This window comes from Brienomyrus brachyistius, chromosome 19 (genome assembly GCF_023856365.1).
Source record: "Brienomyrus brachyistius isolate T26 chromosome 19, BBRACH_0.4, whole genome shotgun sequence".
Classification (NCBI taxonomy): Eukaryota; Metazoa; Chordata; class Actinopteri; order Osteoglossiformes; family Mormyridae; genus Brienomyrus; species Brienomyrus brachyistius.
In genome coordinates, this window is record NC_064551.1 from 13,207,533 (window position 1) to 13,230,954 (window position 23,422).

The window sequence follows — 23,422 nt, forward strand, 5'->3', positions numbered from 1 at the left end:
CGTCAAGCAACAAAACTTCAGGAAATGGAGGGGAAGATGTATGTTCCCATATAGATCGTTATAACAAGCTGAACTTTCATTTAAAAATAAAGTCTTGGTGTACTTGAGAATTTAAAACTAATTTTGTTCAAAAGTCTACTGTGGTAAACTTAAGTACTAAAGACTACGCTGACATTTGCAGTCGCCGTGGTTCGCGTAAATGCCAGTGTAATCTAAAGTACTTATACAAATATTGCTGTCCTCTTAAATGCAGAAAGGCTAAATTGGTCAGCTTGTCAGTGGTCATTTGTGAAGTGACACTTTTCTTCTAAAGCAGTTTAAAAGGTCTTAACAGATGTCGATGAGGCGGCAGAATGGCGTGAACTTTGAGGTATGTAAGGGTGGATGAACATTATTGTCCATGCGTCCACTTTCCAACCAGATATCCAGAACACGGCCACACAGTGGCTATTTGCAATCATACTAAATTCATTAAAGTCTAATTAATGTTTGGCTGCACAGATCCGATAGATTTTAATCTTTCATAGTGATTTGAAAGTGATTTTCTGTCGAAGCAGAACCGAAATGCGCCAATTTGTTTTTCCTGCTCGCCCCCAGTCATTCCCCAAATGTAGAAAGTCGTAGTTTATTCCATCCCAGAAATGCGGTCAGAGCAGCAGAAGCCGCATGCTGTCACCAGGGAGCTACAGGGTGACAGACGTGACTCGGTGAAGTCGTAAGTGTCGGCTTTAGGCTGCTTCCTACTGGGCCCGCCTGTATTTGGAATTGCATAGCTTTAGTGCTTACGGATTCACTTGAATTCATTTTTCATTTCAAGTCTTATCCCCAACCACTTGATAACTAGCAAAACATTAAAATCTAATATAATTACTAATATCATGAGACAGAGAAGAATGCAACACATGGCATACGTTTAAAGACGTGCGGGGAAAAAAATTATTATACATATATATATATATATATATATATATATATATATATATATATATATATATATATATATATATAAAGACGAACATATCAGAGGAATGACAATTACGGAACAAAACTAAAATACAGTATCATGAGAGCAACAGCATGGCCGCCTCCCTGTGGTTGTCCATTTCATCACTGCGGAAAACAGCTGCAGTGAATCCGAGCTGTATGATGTGATCTTAGCACAAAAGTGGCTTTCATTGAACGGTGCACAGCTCCAGTGTCCTGAACTTAAAAGGCAACCAAACCTTAAGCAGTTGTTGAGTTTTAAGAGAATATAAAGATCATTCAAACTGCTCGGCTTAATAATGAGAGGCTAAAAGGTTTCAAATCCTGAGGTCCGAAATCGCACCATCCATACTGGATCCGTCTGAAACTATAAACGCCGCAAAAATATGTGGGCAGTGAGACATTTGGCCTGCTCTTCGTCACTGTGTCCTCCAGTGTTTTGCGCTTCTTTCCCCTTGACAGCAGGAACTTAACTGCCAAGTTTCAGTTCCCAGGGGCGGCTTGCCTCACCGTGGCGTGATATAAGGCAAAATCATGGAGCTGTAGCTTTGAATGAAGCTATGCAGTGTTTTGGCCCCTTTAAGAGCTCACATGGCCGGCCGCATTTATTTTTTTCAGTTAAGCCTGGTGTGCCTGGAGGGGCCCAGCCATGCATCAGCACTAAGGCTGTGACTCACTGAATATTTGGCCCACAGTGATTTAACATAATCTTTCCTAACTTCTTTCCTTACCTGTATACCTGTTGCAGTGAGGTGATGTGTCTGTAGTTGTATGCAGGGGTGCTATTAGACAAAACTATACAGATATATACCTACAAAAATGAATGATGAATGAATGAATCCATGAATCCATCCATCCTTAAATTGCTCATGCAGAGAAGCTCGGTCGCCATAAGAAATAAAATTGTAGTTTTACGCCTGTGGTGAAAGAGAATAATTTAAATGACATGCAAAATCTGAAAAAGATCATGACATTAACATTAATATGGTGGTGCGATGCTCAAAAAAATCTGTCATTTTTGCATCATCCATATTCATTGTTAATCTGCAATCTCATTTTATTATGACGGCTTTCCATTAATCAGAATTAACTTTGCTCTAAAGCTCGACGTAGACAACAGCTGGAAGAGCGGAGTATTGAAATACATTATAAGATCCGTGTGTCTAGTAAAGAAATTAATTTTTAAAGAGAACAGGTGGGCAACGGGAAGGCAAACGCGCAACTGCGAGCGTCCGTCGGGATCCCATTAAAATGTTGCCGAAATAACCATGGATATATGCGATATTTGCTACTTCATGAGGGAATCGTTTCAGTCATTTTAAGGCAATACTAATGTAATGGCAATCAGAATATGCCGACATTTGGGGACGGATGGGGGCGACGCCGAAAGCTGTGGAGGCATATCGCGCACACGCATGGAAGAAAATAAACCATCCCTTGAATTTTCTTCGCCATCCATCTGCTCAGCCGACAGGAGACGCAGTTCGCTGCACCCTGGCAGCATTAACACACAGCCTGCTGAAGATCGCATGCAGGTGCATTTCCCCTCTGCTCTTTTTACTCCCCATTTTAATATAATCTTCATCTCCCTCCTCCTGTGTTACACGTCACGGGAGGAACTAAACTTGCAGGATCGGAACGCAGAGCCAGAAACCAGCCTCCCGCAGAAGCCGCTCCGCTCCGATCCGCTCTGCGCGTCCTCCTCCCCCCCCCCCCGCCCCCTCCACCGTCCCCGTCCCCCCCCCCGCCTTCGTGCCTCTTCGACCGGGAAATACCTCCCAAGAGTTGCCCGTCTTTCAGTCTGCCACAGAGGGGACCCTTTCGCGCATTCATCACGCAAAGCCGGCCGCTCAACTTCCACGCAGGGTCCAGATGGCGGGACACGAGTGGGACGACTGGTTCCAGCGAGAGGAACTTATCGGACAAATCAGCGACATACGTGTGCAGAACCTCCAAGGTAGGCGGACTGGAGCATGCAATGTCCTATTGTACGCGATCGCCTGCTTCTCACCCGCCTGCACACCGAGATCCGGAGAATAAACGTGCTCTGTCAAATTCCCCTTAGTATTATTTCACACCAGGACGGTCTGGCAATGCACCTTATTCATACGTCTCTGCCGTCATTTACTTTTATTTTGATTCTTTCCAGCCTGCGATCCATCTCCAGCCCGATTCATTGATAATGTCTCTCAGTTGTTTACTTCACCTTCGCCTTTGCTGGTGTAGTAAAAGTGCGGCTGCGTTTGAAAACAGGGGCTGTAATGTAACCGAGAGTCGCATTCAGGTGTACTGCAGCTCCCGGTGAGGGACGACAATCCCCCAGCCGGGATATTTCCAGATTAAACTTTCCCTTTCACTTCCATACCAGCAATAGCTGGGGATCTTGTTTTATGGCGTTGGCCCCCATCCCTCCACGCATCCCCCCGCCCCCTTACAGTTCGCAGGCGCTGCGCGGAGTCAGTACTACTGAGCCGGGTTAAGACCGGCTCACGCATGGCCATTTCCCAGCTGTTTGATGTCTGGATCGGGCCGCTGGGACGATTTGTTCACCAAGTATGAGCGATCAGGAAATTAAAAGTTTCCAGGCTAAGGGATGCCACTTGTGGATGAAACGAGTAATACCATGCACACGGTCTAACGGCTTATTTTGATCCCGTGTGTGAAGTATTTGATGTGATGTTTGTTGGTTCGTTTGATGTTCTTTTTTTCGATTAGGGATGCTTTCCTGTTTGGTGTAATTAGCTTCGGAGCAATTAAGTCGCTTTATTTATTCGGTAATGAGTCCTACAGTCTGCAGGAAGTCGAATCCAGCAGTTCTCGTATAATGTATTGTTTATGCAGTTGGGATATTTTGATTTGAGATTCTGATTTCGGGAGAGTGCCTGTGTTTCACTAAAGCTTATATAAGGGTCTAAAAGCCTGTTCTGTTGGGATCCTGTGGTGTTGCTGACTTGGTATCTCTATGGCTGGGGCTGGGGGTGTAACGCTCCTTCTGTGGACACACTGTGTGCATCCTTTAATAGTCTGGCACCTGTCTTAGGTGTCCTCTGCTTCCCAATGTAGTAAACATCTATTTAAATTGGGTTTTGATTTTAAAAGATGTAACACTCAGAAACATTTTTCTCATAGCTAACAAAAACAAAAGTTGCAGTAAGTAGCTAATCATTGACAGTGAAGTTCAGCTGCTGTTTGTATAGCTTTCTATGAAAAGTGGACTTCAACCCTGAGCTCCCTTCCAAAAGGCCCGTGGTTTTCAGTAGGAGCCCCTGATTTGGGGGATGCTACACTTAGGTCCTTAAATTGCATATGGAATTTGAAGATTAGTAACATAGCTCTTCAGAATGCAAGCTGACAGCATCTGTCCTGTGAATCGGAGTGCGTGCCCACATGACACCTCTGCAACAGAATCTGATGCGTCATTCAGATGTGTTCCTGGTACATCACATACACAAACCCGGGTTATGCTAAGAAGTCGCTCCCTACATCTTTAGGAAAAATATTTATTAAAAGTAGGCAATTCTTTGGTTCAGTTGATGACATATCAGGCTGTATTTGACCATTGTCTGTTCCTTCCTCACGACTACTATTATTTCAAAAAGACTTCTCACAAGTGTCGCGAGGTTTTTTTTGTCTGGCTTCGTGGCCCGGCCATGAGAAGAATTCCGACTGCTTCCTCGAATACGGGATCCTCTTCAGCTGCGCATGAACTTTGCCTCATATTACTAACCTTATAAAATCGGCAGCGACATATTTTCAGTTTTGGCTTATGTGTAATTGCCTGTCCTCGATGCTAATAGATTTCCTTAACTTCCCTCCTCCCGAATGATGTCACATATAAGACTGTTAGTTGTGACACAGTTACTAATTAGTCTGCAGTGTGGTTGAGGGCGTAGACTTCTGACCTGAAGCTCTCACTGTCTGCACTGCAGCCTGTGAGTTTAACTTAAATATGCAGCTGTTAAGCAGTGTTCCACTGCTTTGGGAACAGAGCACTTATGTTCCTTTGCCTGTCCTTGTGGACACTTTACTCTGGCTCCCACTAAAATGCAATAAAAAACCCCAACCCTCCCCCAATTCCACATCTAATATAAATAAAAATCAATTATAGTTCATAACAGACAGCCAGTACTTGATGCTCTGTGAATTGAACTTAATTCTAACATCCAACAAAGACATTGTGCCCAGGAATAAACTATGAAACTGCACGCACACTGGCTAACCCCCCCCCCCCTCCCAGTGCAACTGCTTTTTCTGTCACATGCTTACTGGGTTTTTGCAGTGTGTGGATACTTGACATGCGCCCCATATCCTAGTCAGTCCATTCAGGATCCTCTTGCCCTAATGAGGGAATCTGGCTTGCTGAGCGGTCAAGTCAACCTCTTGTTTACTCCTGATTTTATTTATTTATTTTTACACCCTTGAGGCCGTCAGCCTGCGGTATTTGTGGGGACTCTTCCTGACATATTCCTTTTTTTCTCTGAATGCCCTCCGCGTGGCTTATCATGTCTCTTCCCATGACCAGGCATCACGCACTTCTTCAAAGGCAAAGCATAACCCGGAAACGCCCAGCCTAGGAGTGGCCAGTCTTACCCAGAAAATGCCGCTGTGTTTGTGGGATTTCGCTGCAGCTCCCTAATTAGATTACTAATTAGAGGACTGAATGGTTGCAGAGTCCTCACCCCTGGGTTTGAACAGCTGAGCTAAAGGTTATCCCAAAAACCAGCTTGCATGCGGGCCCTTTGCGGATAAGGACTGGCCGCCCCGAGTGTTGGGAAACGCAGCTCTCCAGGTGCCTGAACAGGCAGATTTTGCAAGGGCTCTCTGGACACAGTACAGAATGGTAAGCTGGTACTCATCCATCCATCAAGATGCTCAATGTTGTGTTTACTGTATCTGTAAATTTCACAATGTGAAGTCGAGTCTCATTTCAAATCCAGCTGAACAGTCTAGAATGGTCGGATACTCCATGACCTGTGATACATCAATAAATGTTTTAAATTATCCGTAGTATAGATGGACAACGGCGACAACGGCAACGGGTGAAAACGGCGAGGTGACTCCATGCATGTGAAGCCCATCCTTCCTTCATTTCTGTAACAGTTGTAATAGATTAGTAAGGAGCGTGTTAATATGCGACACGTCCACCCTCATGTGTTTTAATCATGTGTGATTTTAAGCGATACATGTTTTAAAAATAATGACTTATTATAATAAATAATAATAAGACATTGCTACAACAGTGCCTATTGGACAATGCAGTATTCCTCTTTGCTCTTACCGTTTAAGTGTGGGAGAGATGCTAATTTCCGCCTTGCGTAACATTGAGTCGCGCTGTGGATACATTGTGCCGTTTTTATGAAGCACAGCCTTAATGACCTCATTAAAGCAACAAATGGCGAACCAGCATAACGAGCTTTAAAGGCTCAACACTGTGAATCGTCATCCCTTCCAGTGTTCAAGAACCCGCTCTGTGAAGTGCCGTGTATTTGTTTTTCCAGGAAAAAGCCAACATGTTTGCTCATAAGTGGGAGGAGTTGCCCTCGCCAAAAGCCCCACGCAGGCTCCCTGCTCATAAGTTTCGGATTAGCATAGCTTGGCGTTTCGGAGGGTGACCGAGGCTGTGAGCTCCAGGTGTCTGTGGTGGGTGTGTGGTAGCTCTGCTGTGCGTATTTAGCAGGAAATTGGATGTGTTTAATGCAGTCATCCCAAGATGGATTATATAATCATGCCTCATCGCACAGCTACCTGCATCGTTATTCATAGCCTGCAGAGGCTGACATTAGCAGCAGCTACATCAAAGTAGCTGAAAACCATAGATGTGTGTCTTTTTCAGCAAACTTTGGGTGCCAACTACTTGATTAGGAAGAGGCCGGTAGTTCACCCAGTAAGGTCATTTCCTTGTGACCTAAAGGTTATCAGATCATGTCCCAGATGGGTCAGTGCTGTTGTCTTTTTGAGCAAAGCAAAACCTGATTTGTAAGAGTAGAACATCCAGCTTTATAGGTGAGTAGTGGTATTGAACACGTATGTCTGCTAAGTAACTTAAAATAATTTCACTTGTAATTTGTATTCTCAAACCTGCCTTAGGGTGTTAATTGTTGACCATTTAGATGTTCACAGTCTAAACGAATGCCAGTTTTAGTGCAGTAGTTTAAACCATTTTGGATGTTTCTCCTGGCAGACGGAGAAGAGATCCACTTTAACCCAGTGCTAGAATTACTCCTCTCTTACAATAGAGCTCTCAAAAGTACTGGGGGATGTTTAAGTGGGGATATGGGCTGCTGCCGATCAATATCGCTGGCAACTAGGCCGTGTTTTGCAATGGTAAACAGCCGCTTGCTCTCTGTGAGGGCAGAGGATGCAGGCGGAGGTGGTAGGCAAAGTAGTGAACCCCTGAATGCAAAACACCACGCTGTCACACACGCGTGCAGCCAACTCGCAGTCTCAGGTCGGCATGGCGATCAGGAAACCATCTCACCGGCTTCGTTGTTAATAAGCCGAGCTTATCGTTCCTGCTTCTTTAGAACACACAACTTCTTTAATCTTTCCTCCTCAGATTTCTTCCAAGCTTGTGATTTTTCTAGGATTTAGTTTAAAAAGATCTATTTGATTCTTTCTTGTGCAAGCTTGTTGCGACTCCTACAGGTACATGCAGTGTGTGGCTCTTGTTGTGTGTAACTGATGTGCTGCATGGGGGGGCGCAAAGGCTCAGTGGTTAACACCGATGCCTCACATCCTCAGCCCTGGAGGGGGGTCCAGATCACATCTCCACCTCTCTGTGGGTGGAGTTTGAATGTTCTTCTTGTGTCAAACGGGTTTCCTTTAGATACTCTCCAGAAACTGCTATGTGGAATTTCTACATCACCCAGAGTGAGTGCATGAGTGAATGAGTGAATGAATGGATGTGTCCGATGATGGACTGGTATCCTGTCACTCCAGTTCCGTAGGAGCCCTTCAGGCCCTCCTGTGATCCTGAGCAGGATAAGCACTTAGATAGATGTACTATGGCAGAAAGTGGCTGAGGGGGTAGATGTAAGGGTTAGTTATAAACCAGTGCAGATGATGTGCTGGGCCGGCGACTGAAGACTAGGAGAGGCAATCTTTCTTTAGGGAACCTGAGTATTTGCCCTTAACCCGATTTCATTACTTCCAGCAGGCGTGGCCACTAATTACTTGAACTGTTTATACATGATTTGCAACTGAAAATTAAGGCCCCAAACAACACATTGCGTACAAATACACAGTGTATTGAATATTGCTGCAAATCATGTTTGCGTGATTAACATTAATAATGTCAATGGGGCCATTGGCAGGATTTGTAAAAATACTGAGGATTTCGGTGTCCTCAATGGTAGGTATGGGCGCGATGGTTCTGAATGCTGTTCCAATAAAAAAAATAAAAAATTTGGACCTTTATACCTCAATGACTTTTCAGAAGAGAGTAAAGGTGAACGTTCCTCTCTGGTATTCTCTCCAGGCATGGTGAAGCCCTGATCCAGATCCACCACAGCAGATCGATTTCTGATGCCTGTGGACATTTACATTTAGCCTATATCTGAATGCTTTCTGTCATTCCTGCACAGATTTTCCCCTCAGATTGGAGGGGGTGCAGCCGGCTGCAATTTGGGTTTTATTTAAGACATGTGGTGACTTATTCCCGGGATGGAGCCTGAGGCTCTACACATTGAGCAAGACAATTCCTGGTCCCATACATGGAGATTCACCAATGAGACTCAACACCAGAAAATTATCCATTGCCTATTGTACTGCCTCCTAATCTTTGAAGAGTCTGACTACAATAAGTATTACCAATAGCGGAAGTTGTTTCAAAGATGCCATTTCCTAAACAATCTGCGTCGATCTTATTAACCAGTTTAGTTTTCTCTGTTCAAGTTCTCTTGTCTTAAACATGTATGGTCTGGTTTGAAGTGGAGGATTACTGTCAACGCTGGCCTGGTTCCAGAATACCTTCTGAGCACCAAGTTCTAATTAATATGATGACGTCTTGCTTTCCAACGGGATGTCGTGTCTCTACCAGTGACACCGGCGGACTGGGAAGAGGGCCAGCGGGAAAGCGAAAACCTACCCGCCATATTCTTGGATGCGATGCGCGGTGACTGATCTGAGCTGAAGCAGGCCCGTAATCTGCCGCCTGCTGGGGTTTCATCTATGAGTGAGGCCCGGTTTCCTCTGAGTTTTGTGGAAAGTTTTACTCTTTGTAAACTCGCCGAGGCGGCTTGAGCGTGCCGGTCAGTTCACAGGGAAGTGCTCTGTTGACACTGATGCCCAAGGAAAATTTTTAGTTAAATTTGTCTTAACCAGCACCTGAGTTATACTTCGTTGAAACCATCTGTAAATATTAGGGACATGTCTTTCACATCATATATGGCATAATAATTCAGTGTGGGAAAATATGAATTGAAATAGTTGAAATACCAGTGGAAAGCTTCTCAGAGGAACCCAATACTCAGCAACTTGATTTTTTTTTAAATTACTTTTGGGCATGGACATGAATAAAGGATTCTGAGGCATTTTACTGAACCAAAGATTTTTTTTTTTGTCAGTTTCTATGGTAACGTGCAGATCTCCATCCCTCTCCTGACTTTTGTAGAATAATAACGCTCTACTGTTCCTGGCATTAGCATCCATTAATTGAAGATTATAAAGGTAACGCTTTGCTTTTAATAGCGTTGCCATGCCAGACAAAGATTAACGTGTTTCAAACTAAGCTAACAATGGCTTTCTGTGCACCACACCTATAACCTGAAGGCAATGGACCGTACATCACCGTCGTCTGCCTCAGTGCCTTCACTGCTGCACACACGAGTAAAGTTTCACGAGTGCTGGCTGAGGTCATGCCTTTACTTTTCCCTACAATAATGGCTCAGCTTTGATCCCGTTCAGGTGGCAGTTTTGGGTATTTTACCAGATGATCCAGGCCTTTCATGTTTCTGGTGAATGGGGCTTCGGTTGAGCAGCAGGCACGTTGTTTGGGGCTGGTGAGAAGTATCAAGTGGCAAGTGGTTGTTTAAAATCACTAAGTAGATACAATTAAAGGACTTCAGGAAGTTCCTGTTCCCTGTCCTCCTCCCCCATTCTGTGCAACACGAGCGCACCTCCTTCAGCAATAATACTGGCAGGCTTCTTTTCTTCTCTCTCCTTTTCCTGTAGGATTTCTGCTATGAACTTGCTGCTATGGCCTACATCCTTTGGTTTATTTTAATGGATGTGCTTTACTTTGGTTGGTGTGGCCACTCTTTGTTTGGCAAACATGGGGCAGATTATCGGCCAAGATCTCCTGCGTCTCTCTAAACCAGCTCAATAACACTCAGTCTAAGTCTGCGATAGGGGAGACATGAAGTTTTACTTGGCTGTGTACTGGACTGGGTCTCCTATTGTATCTCTGAAGCCCTCTTACATGGAGAGAGTAGTGGAAGAGCTCCTGAGAATGGTCTGTTCGCCATGATTCCCCATGTTGAAGATCCGAAGCTCTTTGTAATTGCAGGAGATTTATTGTTTATGATGTCATGTCTAGCTGGTGAACTAGACGTTTTGAAGCTGACCTTGGCGAGCACTATGTAGTGAGGCACTTAGAAGCATCCCATCACAATGCAGGTTCTTAGTTGTCTTCATTTCAGTTTTACTGCAGGAGAAGTTTACAGCAACACAATTAATGGACTATGGTAATTGTAAAGTTTTCTGGCAGGATGTTTAATCATGAACTCTGGCTCGCACAACAAAAGACTGCATTTAGAGCAAGTCAACTGACCTTACGCTTCTGATAAATAGCCAGTAGGTCCTTGATTCCTGTGTGTGACAAACACTAACAGAGATTCACCTTGCAGGAATGATGTTGACCCAGTATACAAGTACCTGAAATTCTATTATCTTCCAAATAAGCCAGAAGTCATTTACATAGATCCCTGTCAGATGCTTGTCCTTCATTTGCCTAGTCTACAAATAACACCTGGGTCAGATCCAGTCAGGACCAGTTTAATGTCTAGCAACACGGGGCCCTGTGTCATTTAAGGAAATGGCAAGTTAATCCATCAGGCTTCCATGGAGTCATTGTGTGGGCTGAGTACATGAACATGGTTAAGGCTGCACCATGGAGACTGGGGGTCTTAGTGGTATTTAAAGACTCTGTGGTCTGGTGCATGTGGACTGCGGGAATAATTTATACACTTACTGAGAGCCAAAATCACTTTGGTGTACTAAATAGGTTGAATTTGATGTGGAAGAAATCTGTATAGATTTCTGTATAGATGTGTGTGAATATGCGGCCTGGAGTTACCATGCAGCGGTACTGGACTCTCATGTGCTCTCCGTAACGCGGGAAAATAGTGATCACACTTAGGAACTCCTAGACCTTTTTTAAATAACCACACCATGGAGAGAACAGCTTTCAGTGTTTCATTGTATGTGTGTGTGTGTGTATAATATAATATATATGTTATGTATGTATGTATATATAAATGTTTGTCCATTCCATAATTAGGACATCTTTCTCTTAGTGGGAGAGCAGCTATCAAATATAAGGAGAGGCCAGTAAACATTTCTCAGGAGGAATGCCATCTGAACTTGGATTCTGCAAAATCTCCCCATAATAGGTCATATTCCATGGGGAATCTCCTGGCCCAAAGTCACGATCTGGTCTCAGCGCCAGTTGTCAGTTTGCGTGAAAGACGTGGGAACAGTTGGAGTTTACAGTCCAGCTCGGTGAAGCTTATCCTTCTTCTGGCCAGTGGTCTTTAAGCTTCTCTCGTGGTGCTGTCTAACGCACAGCAGTAACCATGGAGATGGGGAAGTCATTCTGGAAGATACTTTTCCCTTTAATGGGTGTGGGAATTGCCCAGTGCACCTCTGGGGATTGTCCTCAGAAAGCAGTGATCATTTTTTTTTTAGAGTTGCCGGAATGCATTGTTTTCCAGGGCAGGCTTGTTGTATGCATGTAGCTGCAGGGAGTTCGTTTTGGCTCATTAACTTCCTCCAGAATGACTAGAGCTGAGTCACTATAAACTTGTTGATTTCCGGCAAGGTGGGTTACATATTATGAATGCTAATGAGCCAACGGATGCTCGGAGTGTTAGCTGGCATTTAGCAGACTGTCCCTACATCCTGTACCCGGAACCCACTGTTTCTGTGCTACTCAGTAGATACTTCCAGACAATCTTCCATGGCCGTGGTGCTGCTAGATCTTGTCATTAATATGGCTATGATTAGACGAACGGTTGTCGTAAGGAGAGCATCGGCATCTTTTCTTTTCTCTTAATAATGATCTTTATTAATTATTAATTAATCTTCTTTCTTCTAGCGGAACGGGAGGGCATACAGAAGCGGACCTTCACGAAATGGATGAATCTGCATTTAGAGAAGGTAAAGTTGAAGGCCTTGTGAGCTAGTGCTGTGCATATCTGTGCACGTCATCCCTCACTAGGCCTGTGACGGCGTCTACAGTGAATGCTTATCACAAATCACATAGGGGCCTATTGAAACAGTCACACTCTTCTGCATGAACGATCTGGATAAATTTCTGCCGAATTTGTACACTGGACGGTCTACGGCTTCTCGTCATCACTTCAGCGCCGTTGTTGTTCCACTCTTGCTTCCCCGTCAAACGATACACATCTTGGACGTATTTTATTTCAAATACAAAAACACTTCCTTATGAGCCCCAGTTAAACCAGTCTTTCCACTAGTATCGCCATTTTAATCTAGTCCGCGACAAAAAAACACACAGCTGGTGCCTGATGACCCCATATACACACCTTTCTGTCCGGGTTCTGATGAAACGCCGCTGTACTTTCAGTTTCCTAACCCCATTGGTCGTGCTTCTTGCTGTCGCCTCTGTGTGTGACATCTGTGGGATAAAACACAATCGGGCCTGAAGTTTTGGACAGGGCCACTGCCAAAATTATCCTTGGGCTCCCTAAAGCTCCAGTCTTGCTATAAAGTGAATTAGGTGTCTGTCCTGACGGATTGAAATGTAATTTAATTCAGTGTTAATTGTATATTTACTAAATATAGTCTGACGATATTTTCCTCCATTATAAATCAACAGTGATTATTAACTAGGAAGGTATGAGATACACTGTCATGACTGGCACCCATCCTGGATTATTCCCTGCCTTGCACCCTTATCTTCCAGGATAGGCTGCGTAATGCCAGCAGGTTTACAAAATGGGAAGGTGGATGGATTGATGGGTCTGATTAATATATACTATGAGTCTGAGCCAAAGGGATCAGAATGAAATTCCAGCAGGTCGACAGATTTTTTCCTACCTGTATTGCTGGAGGTGAGGTGTGAGATGTATGACTCAGAGGTGTTGACTCTGTTCCATGGTCTGTTTCAGTGCAACCCTCCCCTGGAAATAACAGACCTGTTCAATGAAATTCGGGATGGCCGGGTTTTGATGGCTCTCCTGGAGGAGCTGTCGGGATGTAAACTGGTGAGATTCCAGTGGCACACTGGTTTTCTGTGCAGTGGATTTTTTTATTCCTCCTGTGTCTTTTGGAGAGTCTTAAATTCTGAACTTAAATATTGGCTGCTGTGTATGAATCACATTGCATAATGGCATGTTTTGCCTGCATAATTACAGATTTCTTTTTTAGCAGGATATTGTTTTACAGCCTTCGATTATTTTATTTACCGTCTCTGCATTCGTTTTACATAAGATTTTCTGTGTTTATCCTGCACTGTAATTGCACCTCCCTACCCGGTCATTAAGATTAAGCTACCATGAAGTCTGGTTTCTTATCAGTGGGGAATTTAAAGACTAGTTTGCGAGGGGAGGGCAGCTTAAACATTACAGGAAACCGATAACCAGAGTGTTGGGGAATCTGCATTGTACGCCGCTCTTCAGCAATTGAAAGCGGTCGTGCTTTTTATGACAGGCTTTGGTGGAAACTGACTGACAATTCACTCGATTTTGTTAGTCTCTTATGGAAGCCGTCTTCATGTTAATCATTGAGCTTTAGCTCAAGTAGCATGTCTTTTTCAGTTTTATTTTCATAATGGTCTTTGTTCCACCAAAATGCACAACACAGCCCCCCCCCCCGTGTACTGTCCTTCTCAATCTGTGCCTGCCTGTTTTTTATTTTTTTCTATTTGTTGTCAGCTGCACACGTTGCCACCCACAAACCGGTAACGTGCCAAAACTTCTAAATGCCACCTCTATTAATGCAGTCGAACACCCACGGTTCACTGTCTTTCAGCTGCACGGGTTCAAACCATCATCTCATCGCATTTTCCGGCTCAACAACATAGCCAAGGTCCTGAATTTCTTGGAGGAGAGAAACGTGAGTGGAGGGGCTACTAGCTATCGCGCTACTAGCTATTATGCTACTAGTGGTTCGTGCTAGTAGGCCGTGTTCACCAATGACTATTAAATCCTGAAAAATGGAATTCTTATGGGTAATGCAGTTTTCAAACCCAATGCCACATTAACCGGTTACTGCGTTATGTTCCAGGTGAAGCTAATTAGCATTGACGCTGCTGATGTTGCTGACGGGAATTCCTCTCTTGTTCTCGGGCTGATCTGGAACATCATCCTGTTTTTCCAGGTGAAATGAACTCCTTGCATAAAATAATCCTCTCAGTTCACTAGAAAAAAAGCAGATGGTTTCAGAATGGTTCCATGCCAATGGCTCAAGCTGCAACAGTCATGCTTCTTCGCCAAGCGGAAGGCCCTAGACTAGTCCAGCAGTGCTCATTTTGATAGTGTGACACTTGCACACCCCCAGCTAAGGACGTGTGTCGCACCCACGCGCACGGCTCTTTTTACAGGCCTGTACGCTGCTCAAGGTGAAATCTGGTGCACTAGAACTCTTTGAATATGGTCAAAAATGCAAATAATTCCCAGGAAAGCAAATGTAAATGATATCATTCTATTTTATTCCAAAATCTGGATTAACGGAATATCAAATTACGCTGATTATTTGTAGTTCTGCAGTTGCAGTCTCAGATTTAACCAAAAAGGTGTTTTCATTATTATGATTTTTTGTTAATGATCTTACACTGTCCACCATACAGAGCGAGACTCTGTAGATGGAGTTCATGTTGGTCTGTCTGCATATGACAAGACTGCAAGATATTGAAGGTACAGATCAGTGTTTCCCAAGTCGGTCCTCGGGGACCCTAAGACAGTCCATGACTTTGCATGGGCGTTGGGATGGAGCAAAAACGTGGACTGTCAGGCAGGGAACTGGGAAGGAGCAAAAACGTGGACTGCTGGGGAACCTGGAAGACCGGTTTGGGAATCACTGGTATAAGGTGTAACATCTCAGGCTGTGTGAAATGAGAAATATGAGAAATGATTTTTAAAAATGTAATTTTGGACACATCTCAAGATTTGCTAAACTTGTGCTTTTGGCAAGATTAACTATTTACTGAAAACGGGACAAGCAGAATGTGGGTAGTTCTTGCTAAATCGTTTGAGTGTTTTTTGTTATTTTCTTTAGCCTAAAGACATTACGGGAAGGAGAAGCTTTGAGAACTGTGCACTGCGTGGGTGTCAGCCCTCTCTCTCTCTCTCTGTCTCTCTGTCTGTCTCTCTCTCACTCTGTCTCCCTCACGCAGATCAAGGAGCTGACGGGCACGATCCAGAGTCGTTTCTCCTCCACCTCCAGCCTCTCCTCCCTGCCCAACAGTACTGACTCTGACACCTCTCACCCGGGCACCCCCGTGGAGCAGAAGACGCCCTCTCACCCGCGCAGGGAGCACGGGAAGGCCATCCGGACGCTCCTGCAGTGGGTGCAGAGACGCACTGCCAAGTGAGAGCATTCACTGACTAGCGTCTATGTTCGTAGCGTGTGCGTGCGGGGATCATCAAGCTGTCCGTACACAGACAAGTGCGTTTGTGGCAAGACTAGATAGGCTGCGTTTTTAAAAAAAAACATCCCTGGTGAAGTTTGAATTTTGATCAAAATGTCTGCCACAAGTCGCCATGGTCCTCTATGTGCTCGTGTGTGTGCACATGTTTTACTAGCATTGTGTGGATTTCGCCGGTGGGGGTAATATTTCTCCATTGTGGGAAACAGTATATTATATGGGGATATTTCCACAGGGTAGTTTGTGTGTGTGTGTGTGTGTGTGTATGTGCATGTGCATGTGTGCGTGTGTTTTTAAAATGCTGACCAACATTTAAAAATCTCCAGACCTTATTTTAATCAGTTTTCAATTGACTTAATCAGAGCACAGAAATGAAGCACTCAGATGGGAGGCCAGTGCTCTCAATCCTCCATCTCCAGGCTTAGTTTTGCCATCAGATCCGCTGCCAAAACGAAATCAGTTGTGTGGACTGTTACAGTGAGCAGAGGTAACCTGAGCAGTGTTCCCACTCGCCGTATAAGCAGGAGGAATGTATTTAGCTTGTCCTTGGATTATGAAGTCAAAGGGTTTTCTTTTTATAAGGAATACAATGGAGGTTTAACCTGAACCTGCTGTGAGGCATTTCTCTTTTCTCATTCGGTGGTTTATATTTACATTTATGTAGTGCTGGTCTGTAGGCTGAGCGGCTGAGTGACTTTGTTTAGGTATGGAGTGGTGGTGCAGGACTTCGGGAAGAGCTGGGTGTCCGGGTTGGCCTTCCTGGCAGTCATTAAATCCATTGACTCAAGCCTGGTGGACATAAGGAAGGCACGCTTGGGAACACCCAAGCAAAACCTCGAAGATGCATTTAGGATTGCGCACTACAGCCTGGGCATCCCACGCCTGCTGGAGCCAGAGGGTAAGGACCTGGAACGGCCACGGCGTAAGCAGGACACGTGAGCTGCAAAACCTGAGGCATGTAATGTCCATGTGATACGTGAAGCGATCATGTTTCTTCGCAGATCTGATGATCAGCACACCTGAGGAACAGTCGATCATGACTTACGTGTCCCAGTTCCTGGAGCACTTCCCAGGACACAGTTCGGTGAGAAATTGTGTGCAGCAGGTGGAACAGAACCTAACGCATGAAAGTGTTTGCTGACTGCTGTGGTTTGTGTCCGCAGGACGAAACTGCAGAAGCAACTGAGAGGGGTCCCCTGGCAGCCAGCACGGGCGTTCAGCAGGACCGCGTGTGCATTAACGGGGTACACAGAGAGAAACCCCGGCCGTTCATGCTGAGGAAGGACTCTGTGCCGCCCCCACCAAAGATCTTCATCTCCTCCGTCCCTGACGACGTCGAGCAAGTTTCCCCTGCTAAAGTCAACGTACCAAAAAATTCTCAACCTGACAAGGAGAGCTGTAAAGAGTTAGACAAGTCCCCTAAACGACCTGTAGAACTGGGAAAAGAGGTAGTGTCTGTGTCCCCACAGCTGTCCAGCATGGATTCGGCCATCGACTCTCCAGACTCCTGGAGTGAAATGACAAGTGAGGCGGCTTTGCTAGATAGTCCGGGGCTGCTGATCGACTCGCCGTGCCCTATCTCACCCAGCGAAGAGAAGGTGAGCCCTGACACTGTGGTTCAGGAGCCCTCTGTGTTGGGGAAAGTTAAAGAGGGTCCCATTTCCAAAGAGCCTTTTGTAGATGAAGGTAGCATCTTGCAAACCTCAGTTGATAGCTTCCAGACAGATTCAAAACTTTCTCTAGAAGAAGAGGATGCATACCAGTATATTCTAGGGTTAAATGAGGACAAGAAGGACAGCGAGTCCCCACAAGAGGCCCAAAATGCACTAAGCTTCAGTCAAGAACCGACAGGGATGTCTGTGGAACAGAGCCATGAAACAACACCTCTAGAGCTCTCAGGTGAACTGAAGTCAAAAGACTTTTCACACAAAATGGAGAATGGACTCGGGCCTCACTCAGAGCAAAATGAAACTTCCTTGTTGCAGGATAAGAGCAGCACCAAGCCAACAATTCCACACTTGTGTGAGGAAAAGAAAACAGTTGAAATGCTTCCAGAACCATGTATGGATTTGGTAACTGGTGTACATGAGTCAGAAACCGCTCAGGAACAAAATGATGATGTTACTGCAAAATTACCTGCAGGTTCATCTGTGGACCTTGTTGGATTTGGAGATTTTTCTCTTGAAGCAAGGAATTCGAAACAAGAAGAGAGCTGTCCACAGCAGAAGTACCCAATGGAGCAAGACATCTCTAGTTCTGTCTCTGGGGGTCAGGAGCACCGTTCTGTGCCCTCTGAGGACCAAGGCGGCTTTCAATGCCACTCTAAGACAGAGGTGGAGAATCAAGATCAGAACCACACAGGCCTCTGCTCTGAGGACCTAGTTCATACTGAGCTACAGGACAAGAACAATAACCTTGACCATGCTGAGGACCTAGACAACAGTGTTCTTCGCTCAGAAGACCAGGAATCTTCTAGATGCTACACTGATGTACAAAACACAAACCATAACCAATGCATCACAGCTCATTCAGAAAATCTGGGCCTCAGTAGTTTAGAACCTGAGGAGTCATACATGAAATTGGATCAGCAGCATATTTCTATGTTTGAGGGCCAAGTTCATGCAAGGCTCATATATGCCGTAGGAGAGAGTGATGATGACAGGGATTTGCCTGTAGACTTGCTAAGTGATGCGCCAAGTGATTCGAATGTTGACTTTAGAGGTATCAATGAATGCAGAAGAACAAACACTGATGTTCTTGATGTCGGTCCCCTCAAAGAAGCAAGAAGCATTGCATTCCGCGATATCGAAACTAGTAACACGAGTCAAGACGCTCCAGAAGAAGCTGCCAAACGAGCTGATCTTGACTCCGAGTTGGTAGACTTCGGCTTCGACCCCACACCCTCGATGGATGCCCACGGCATGTCCGAGAGTAGTTTCGCAGTCAACAGCGCCCTGCTGGACTTTGAGTGTGCTTCTGGAAGCTGTCACCATTCCTTTGGCAGTGAGGTAATCCAGCATGTTATCCCGAACGCAGACAAGAATGACTTGTCGTTGAATGTGAGCCAGTGACTAACATCGCAGAACGGGTGTGAAAGATTTTGTGTGCCACAAACACGTTGACCTACAGGTGCCTCTCACAAAGTCTGTAAGGAAATGAATCGTTTGTAAAATCTGCGATGCGTTCAGTCCATAGTGTGAAATCCGTATCCGGTCATAAATTTCCATTGCAATGAATAATTGATCATTCCAGCGAGCAACAGAAGGTATTTAAGGCAGTTCACAGTCTCATGTGAAGCACTGTGAAACTAGAACGTTCCATTTACATATTCAGGACATGTTTCTCACATGGCCTCAGTGAACTGGCAAACGGACTATAAATCGTAGATTTACACGTGACCTATTAAAACTCTCCAACCCAAGACATCTGAACAGCTTCAGGGTTTAGTTGGAGACATACATGTGTTTGAGGTGCTGCAAAACCATGTGTGACTCGTGTCAATGTCCCTGCGTCTTGTTTGTGTCCATGGTCTATGCAAGAGTCTGCACGTATTTTGGTTTGTGTACATTTTTTCCAGAGAGATGCACTGAAATTACTCCTGTGGACTTTTTTTGGTGTGTGTGACTGTATAATTTATTCTTCTGGATGTTTACCTGATTGCAAGAAGATGTTCACCCAAATGCACCTTTTGGTCAGTCTGTTTCTACATTGCTGCTCCCACCGCCTCCCCCACGGTGATGTGTTAACAGCCACTTTTTCATCCCCCCACCCCCACCCATTTAGGATTGGTCCCAACAAAACCAGGCTACTGGAGTACAACCAGGATCCCTGAGGGTTTTCTGTACAATCTGTGGCAAGGAGAAGATGGAGGAGGCCGACAGTCCTCAGCTACACACTGTCTCGGAGGTCTGTGAGTTGACCACAGCGGCCACACCCAGGTACAGATCCGTAATCTGCCCGCCGTTCCTGCTGCAGAGGCAGAACATCAGCGAGTGTCTTTCAGATCCATGCCCTAGAACCTTTCAGCATTTCTATGCAAATGGACTCTGGTGCTGACATGTAGTTCATAGATATCGAGGTCATTTCCTCTGAGATGTTAACTGTAAGGAGTACGGCGTGCTGGTTCCTGTCACGGCAATGTCCACCGTGCCTTTTTTCATTTGGGCACCATTACGGCATATTGCCACCATAAGCATCCGGGGGGGGGGGGGGCAGTTTAAAATATAAACCTGGGTGGGTGTTTTTCACTTTCATTTGGAAGGCATGGGTACAGTGGGAAGAGTGGGAAGAGTGAGGCGGCGAGGCGTTAATGTCTATTCAATGTGAAGAGGAGGCAGGGAGCGTGCATGTCAGTGGGTGTTGAGAGTTTTGCTTTGATTCTGCTAGCTGGCCTTTCTCTCTCTGCCTGGCAGTGATTTAAAGTTGTGTGCATCTGTGAGGTTTTTTTTTCCTGTTTGTATAATGCATATTTGTTTATTTCATATCTTCTCACAATCAAACCTTCAGTTCCGAAAAAATCCAGTGTTTTGTGCTGGCCTTTATTAAGATGTCAGAATGATTATGCTAATTTAGTAAATGTATAAACATGGTGATTTCTAGGTTTACTGGCTAAACTGTATCGTCAGTATTTGTATGGGCATAAATGCTGCATTAAAATGCATGGATTGCACACATGTATAGAGCTACAGGCAGGGCTCGGACTGAGCATGCGCGTCTGCCGTCTTCCCGCTGCACACTCGATGCGTAGTGTGTGTTCTGCATTGCTGCAGCCACCCCCCTCAGCACAGACCGTCTCTTTCAGGAAAGTTCGGAGGTCCTCGGTCGCCGCAGCACCCCCTGGTGGCATGACGAGGGCAGAGCTGCGCCTGCTGCTGCTGCTGTGGCTCCTCTTATACTGCCTGCTGGTCCTGCCCCAGCTGGACCTGCGCACGCTGCCGCACCTCCTGCTCAACCTGGAGGAGTGATCGGGCCCTGGTGCCACACACTCTCGGTTGCATATTTCCCGTTTGGGGGGAGTGGGGAGGGCTTTGCCGCTTTACAGGTGTACTTACACACTTATACACACGTAAGTGCTTCGCAAATTATCTCCCAAACAGTACATTTTACACGTCGCTCTTCTTAGCAGTGTGGTGCAGTGTGTTTAAAGCATAGGGATTATTCATTAAAGGACAGTTAATTTTCTTTTCTTTTTTATATGGAACATCTACTTCCTTTGATATTGTACCGTGTGCTCGAAATGCGCCAGGGTGGTTGTTTTTTTAATTATGGATAAAAAGGAGGCGAATATTCCCCCCCCTTGCGTACAACGGATGTGTATGCCATAGAGTGGTAAGAGATAGGAGGCTGTTGCAGATATGACTTTACCAAATGGATAGACTGAATTTAAGTTTCATTTTCATTACGCCAATTTCGGGGCCGTTTGGATTTGTAAGAGTAAAAATGTAAGGTTGTCTTTTCACTGCCACGGGCTGAGTTTGTGACGGAGGTGGGTGGAGAAGGTGTGTGTGTGTGTGTGGGGGGGGGTGTTCAAGCACCGCATGTGACAGTCTATCGGGGAAGGACCGTTTTGTTCACCCGCAACGCTTTTATGCCATTTGCACTTATTTTTTTCCCAAATGCATGAACAGCCAAAGACGCAGAAATTGAATTGTTGAGAGACTGGGCTGCCCCCCCCCCCCCTCTTAAAAAAGACAAAAGCCCATAAAATCCTTGTATCCGCTCTTTGATATGCACAGGTGCGAGTGAGGCTTATTTGATATATTTTGCAGAAGCTAAAACGATCTAGAGCAAACCTATTTAAAATATATAATATAGTAACGTTTGTATAGACAGTGTATTTGACATGCTTTATTTCTTTTATTAATACTCTTAGTGTTTGTATGCCTAAGCTAAACCTTTGGATGTGTTTAAATTATTCTAACTGTTAAGATTTTGGAGATCGTTTTTAAAGTTTTGCCTTTTCATTTTTAAATCGTATCGGACTGCTTCAGACGATCCTAAATGAAGATTTGAAAGTCACAGTTTACAGTTTGCATATTGTGGTATTTTCAAAATGAAATATTTCTATATTTTACGAAATATGTGATGAATGTTTGTGCACTGAAAATTAATGCCTTGCCGATGCCTCCTTATGCAACGCAATCGTTAGCTGATTCAGAAGAGTGCGACAAGCTTTTAAACTGATTCCCATATAATTTCGTGTAGGGTGGCACAAAAAAAGAGGATTGCGTGTGTATATATAGATGGGCAATTTGATTAACAATCAGAAATGGTCTGAAGAGACTGAAGACTCTTCTATGACTTCTTGATTTAGACTTGTTCATTTGTTACATTTTACATACAGATCACACTGAGATTCACAGGTAAGGATGCTTACTCAGATCACTGCATGTTGCGTTTGCAGAAAATCTCTTGTTTTCATGTCACAGAAAATTCATGGAACATCATGAATGAAGCACCTAGATATGGGTTAGTGTGGCTTTTATGATCGCACACGCTTGTATAATATAATCAGATATTTTGCAGGGACTTGACTGGCTGAAAATCCTACAGGAATATTATCCAAGTATGTTGACTGAATACATTCATTTTTTTGCCATTATTGTATAAATTCAAATGTTTATTTAATCAAGTTGTCAGACTTCTGTGATCCCCGGGGTGAGTAAACCGTAAGAAAAAGGTGTGTTATCTATGGAGATCTAGGTCAAATGTTTTGTAGTTTTGACATGTAATATTTTGCCAGCTTTGCCCTCTAGTAGAATGAAGATGAAGTGGATTATTTGTTACAAAATGAGAAAGTACTCTGAGTTTTCTGAGTAAATCTGTAAATTGGTTCCTGTAAGTACACGATAGTCCAAGACAGTGCTTGTCGCGTGTGATTCAGAGTGTATTGACAAGGTGAGAATGGAGAGCTTGTAATGATGCAAATCCAATATTTAAACCTTTGATTTTCTATTTGTATGTATCAACATTCCCAGTCTAATATGACGAAAATAAAAGTACATCCAAATTTGTTGATTAAGTTTAGGCTTTGCAATAAAAAAAGATTTCAGGAAAATGCTGTGTTACCTTTCATGTTGCTATTGTATCAGATGATAATCAGTCTTATGTTGAAAGCATTACTCATGCAATAAAATAAAATTTTATCCTTTTGTTTTGCGTTTCATTTTCTGCTTTTTTTGTTGAAATTTTATGTCAGCCAACATTTTCTGCACTTTCAGAACTGCAGTTTTGTTTTTCAGACACTAAATCTGAGATATACATGAATACATGATTAGTTGCACTTCGCACTTCGATCCTCCTGTCAGTTATGGTTGCGTTTGTGCATCTGTGCACATCCTGTGATGAGCTGCCTACCTGGCGTGTCCCTTTGCTCCCGCTCCTGGATAATATAGAAAGATGGATCTGTAAAGGCATGTGGTTATATAAAGTGTAACATCTCATCCCTCTCGGGATCCCAAGTTTACACAAAAGCAAGAACCAAAAGTATTTTGCGTGTCTAATGAATTAAATCACTGAGGATTTGCTTGTAGTGCAGGATTTGCCTCTCTCTGGTATGTTAATTTGTTTCTTCCTGTCCCATTACAGTCATTAGAATTGAATAACAAG

General features: G+C 44.3%; 1 protein-coding gene across 2 annotated transcripts; it reads left to right on the forward strand.

The window, feature by feature from the left end:
- Positions 1-2,711: 2,711 nt before the first annotated feature.
- Positions 2,712-22,965, forward strand: LOC125714783 (calmin-like). 2 transcript variants are annotated; one of them, XM_048985748.1, is made up of 11 exons: positions 2,712-2,941; positions 12,299-12,360; positions 13,338-13,433; positions 14,200-14,283; positions 14,455-14,547; positions 15,563-15,756; positions 16,519-16,712; positions 16,816-16,898; positions 16,978-18,822; positions 19,598-19,752; positions 20,616-22,965. In XM_048985748.1, exons 1-11 carry the CDS (start codon positions 2,857-2,859, stop codon positions 20,776-20,778), a joined length of 3,054 nt encoding a protein of 1,017 aa, XP_048841705.1. In that variant the 5' UTR covers positions 2,712-2,856; the 3' UTR covers positions 20,779-22,965. The 2 variants fall into 2 exon arrangements, with proteins under 2 accessions (XP_048841705.1, XP_048841706.1); XM_048985749.1 differs by having other exon boundaries at positions 16,978-17,412.
- Positions 22,966-23,422: the final 457 nt, after the last annotated feature.

Coding starts and splice junctions, on each gene's coding strand:
- LOC125714783 (XM_048985748.1), top strand. CDS start 2,857: ATGGCGGGACACGAGTGGGACGACTGGTTCCAGCGAGAGGAACTTATC. Junction 2,942..12,298: donor ACGTGTGCAGAACCTCCAAG/GTAGGCGGACTG, acceptor TCTTTCTTCTAG/CGGAACGGGAGGGCATACAG. Junction 16,713..16,815: donor ACGCCTGCTGGAGCCAGAGG/GTAAGGACCTGG, acceptor GTTTCTTCGCAG/ATCTGATGATCAGCACACCT.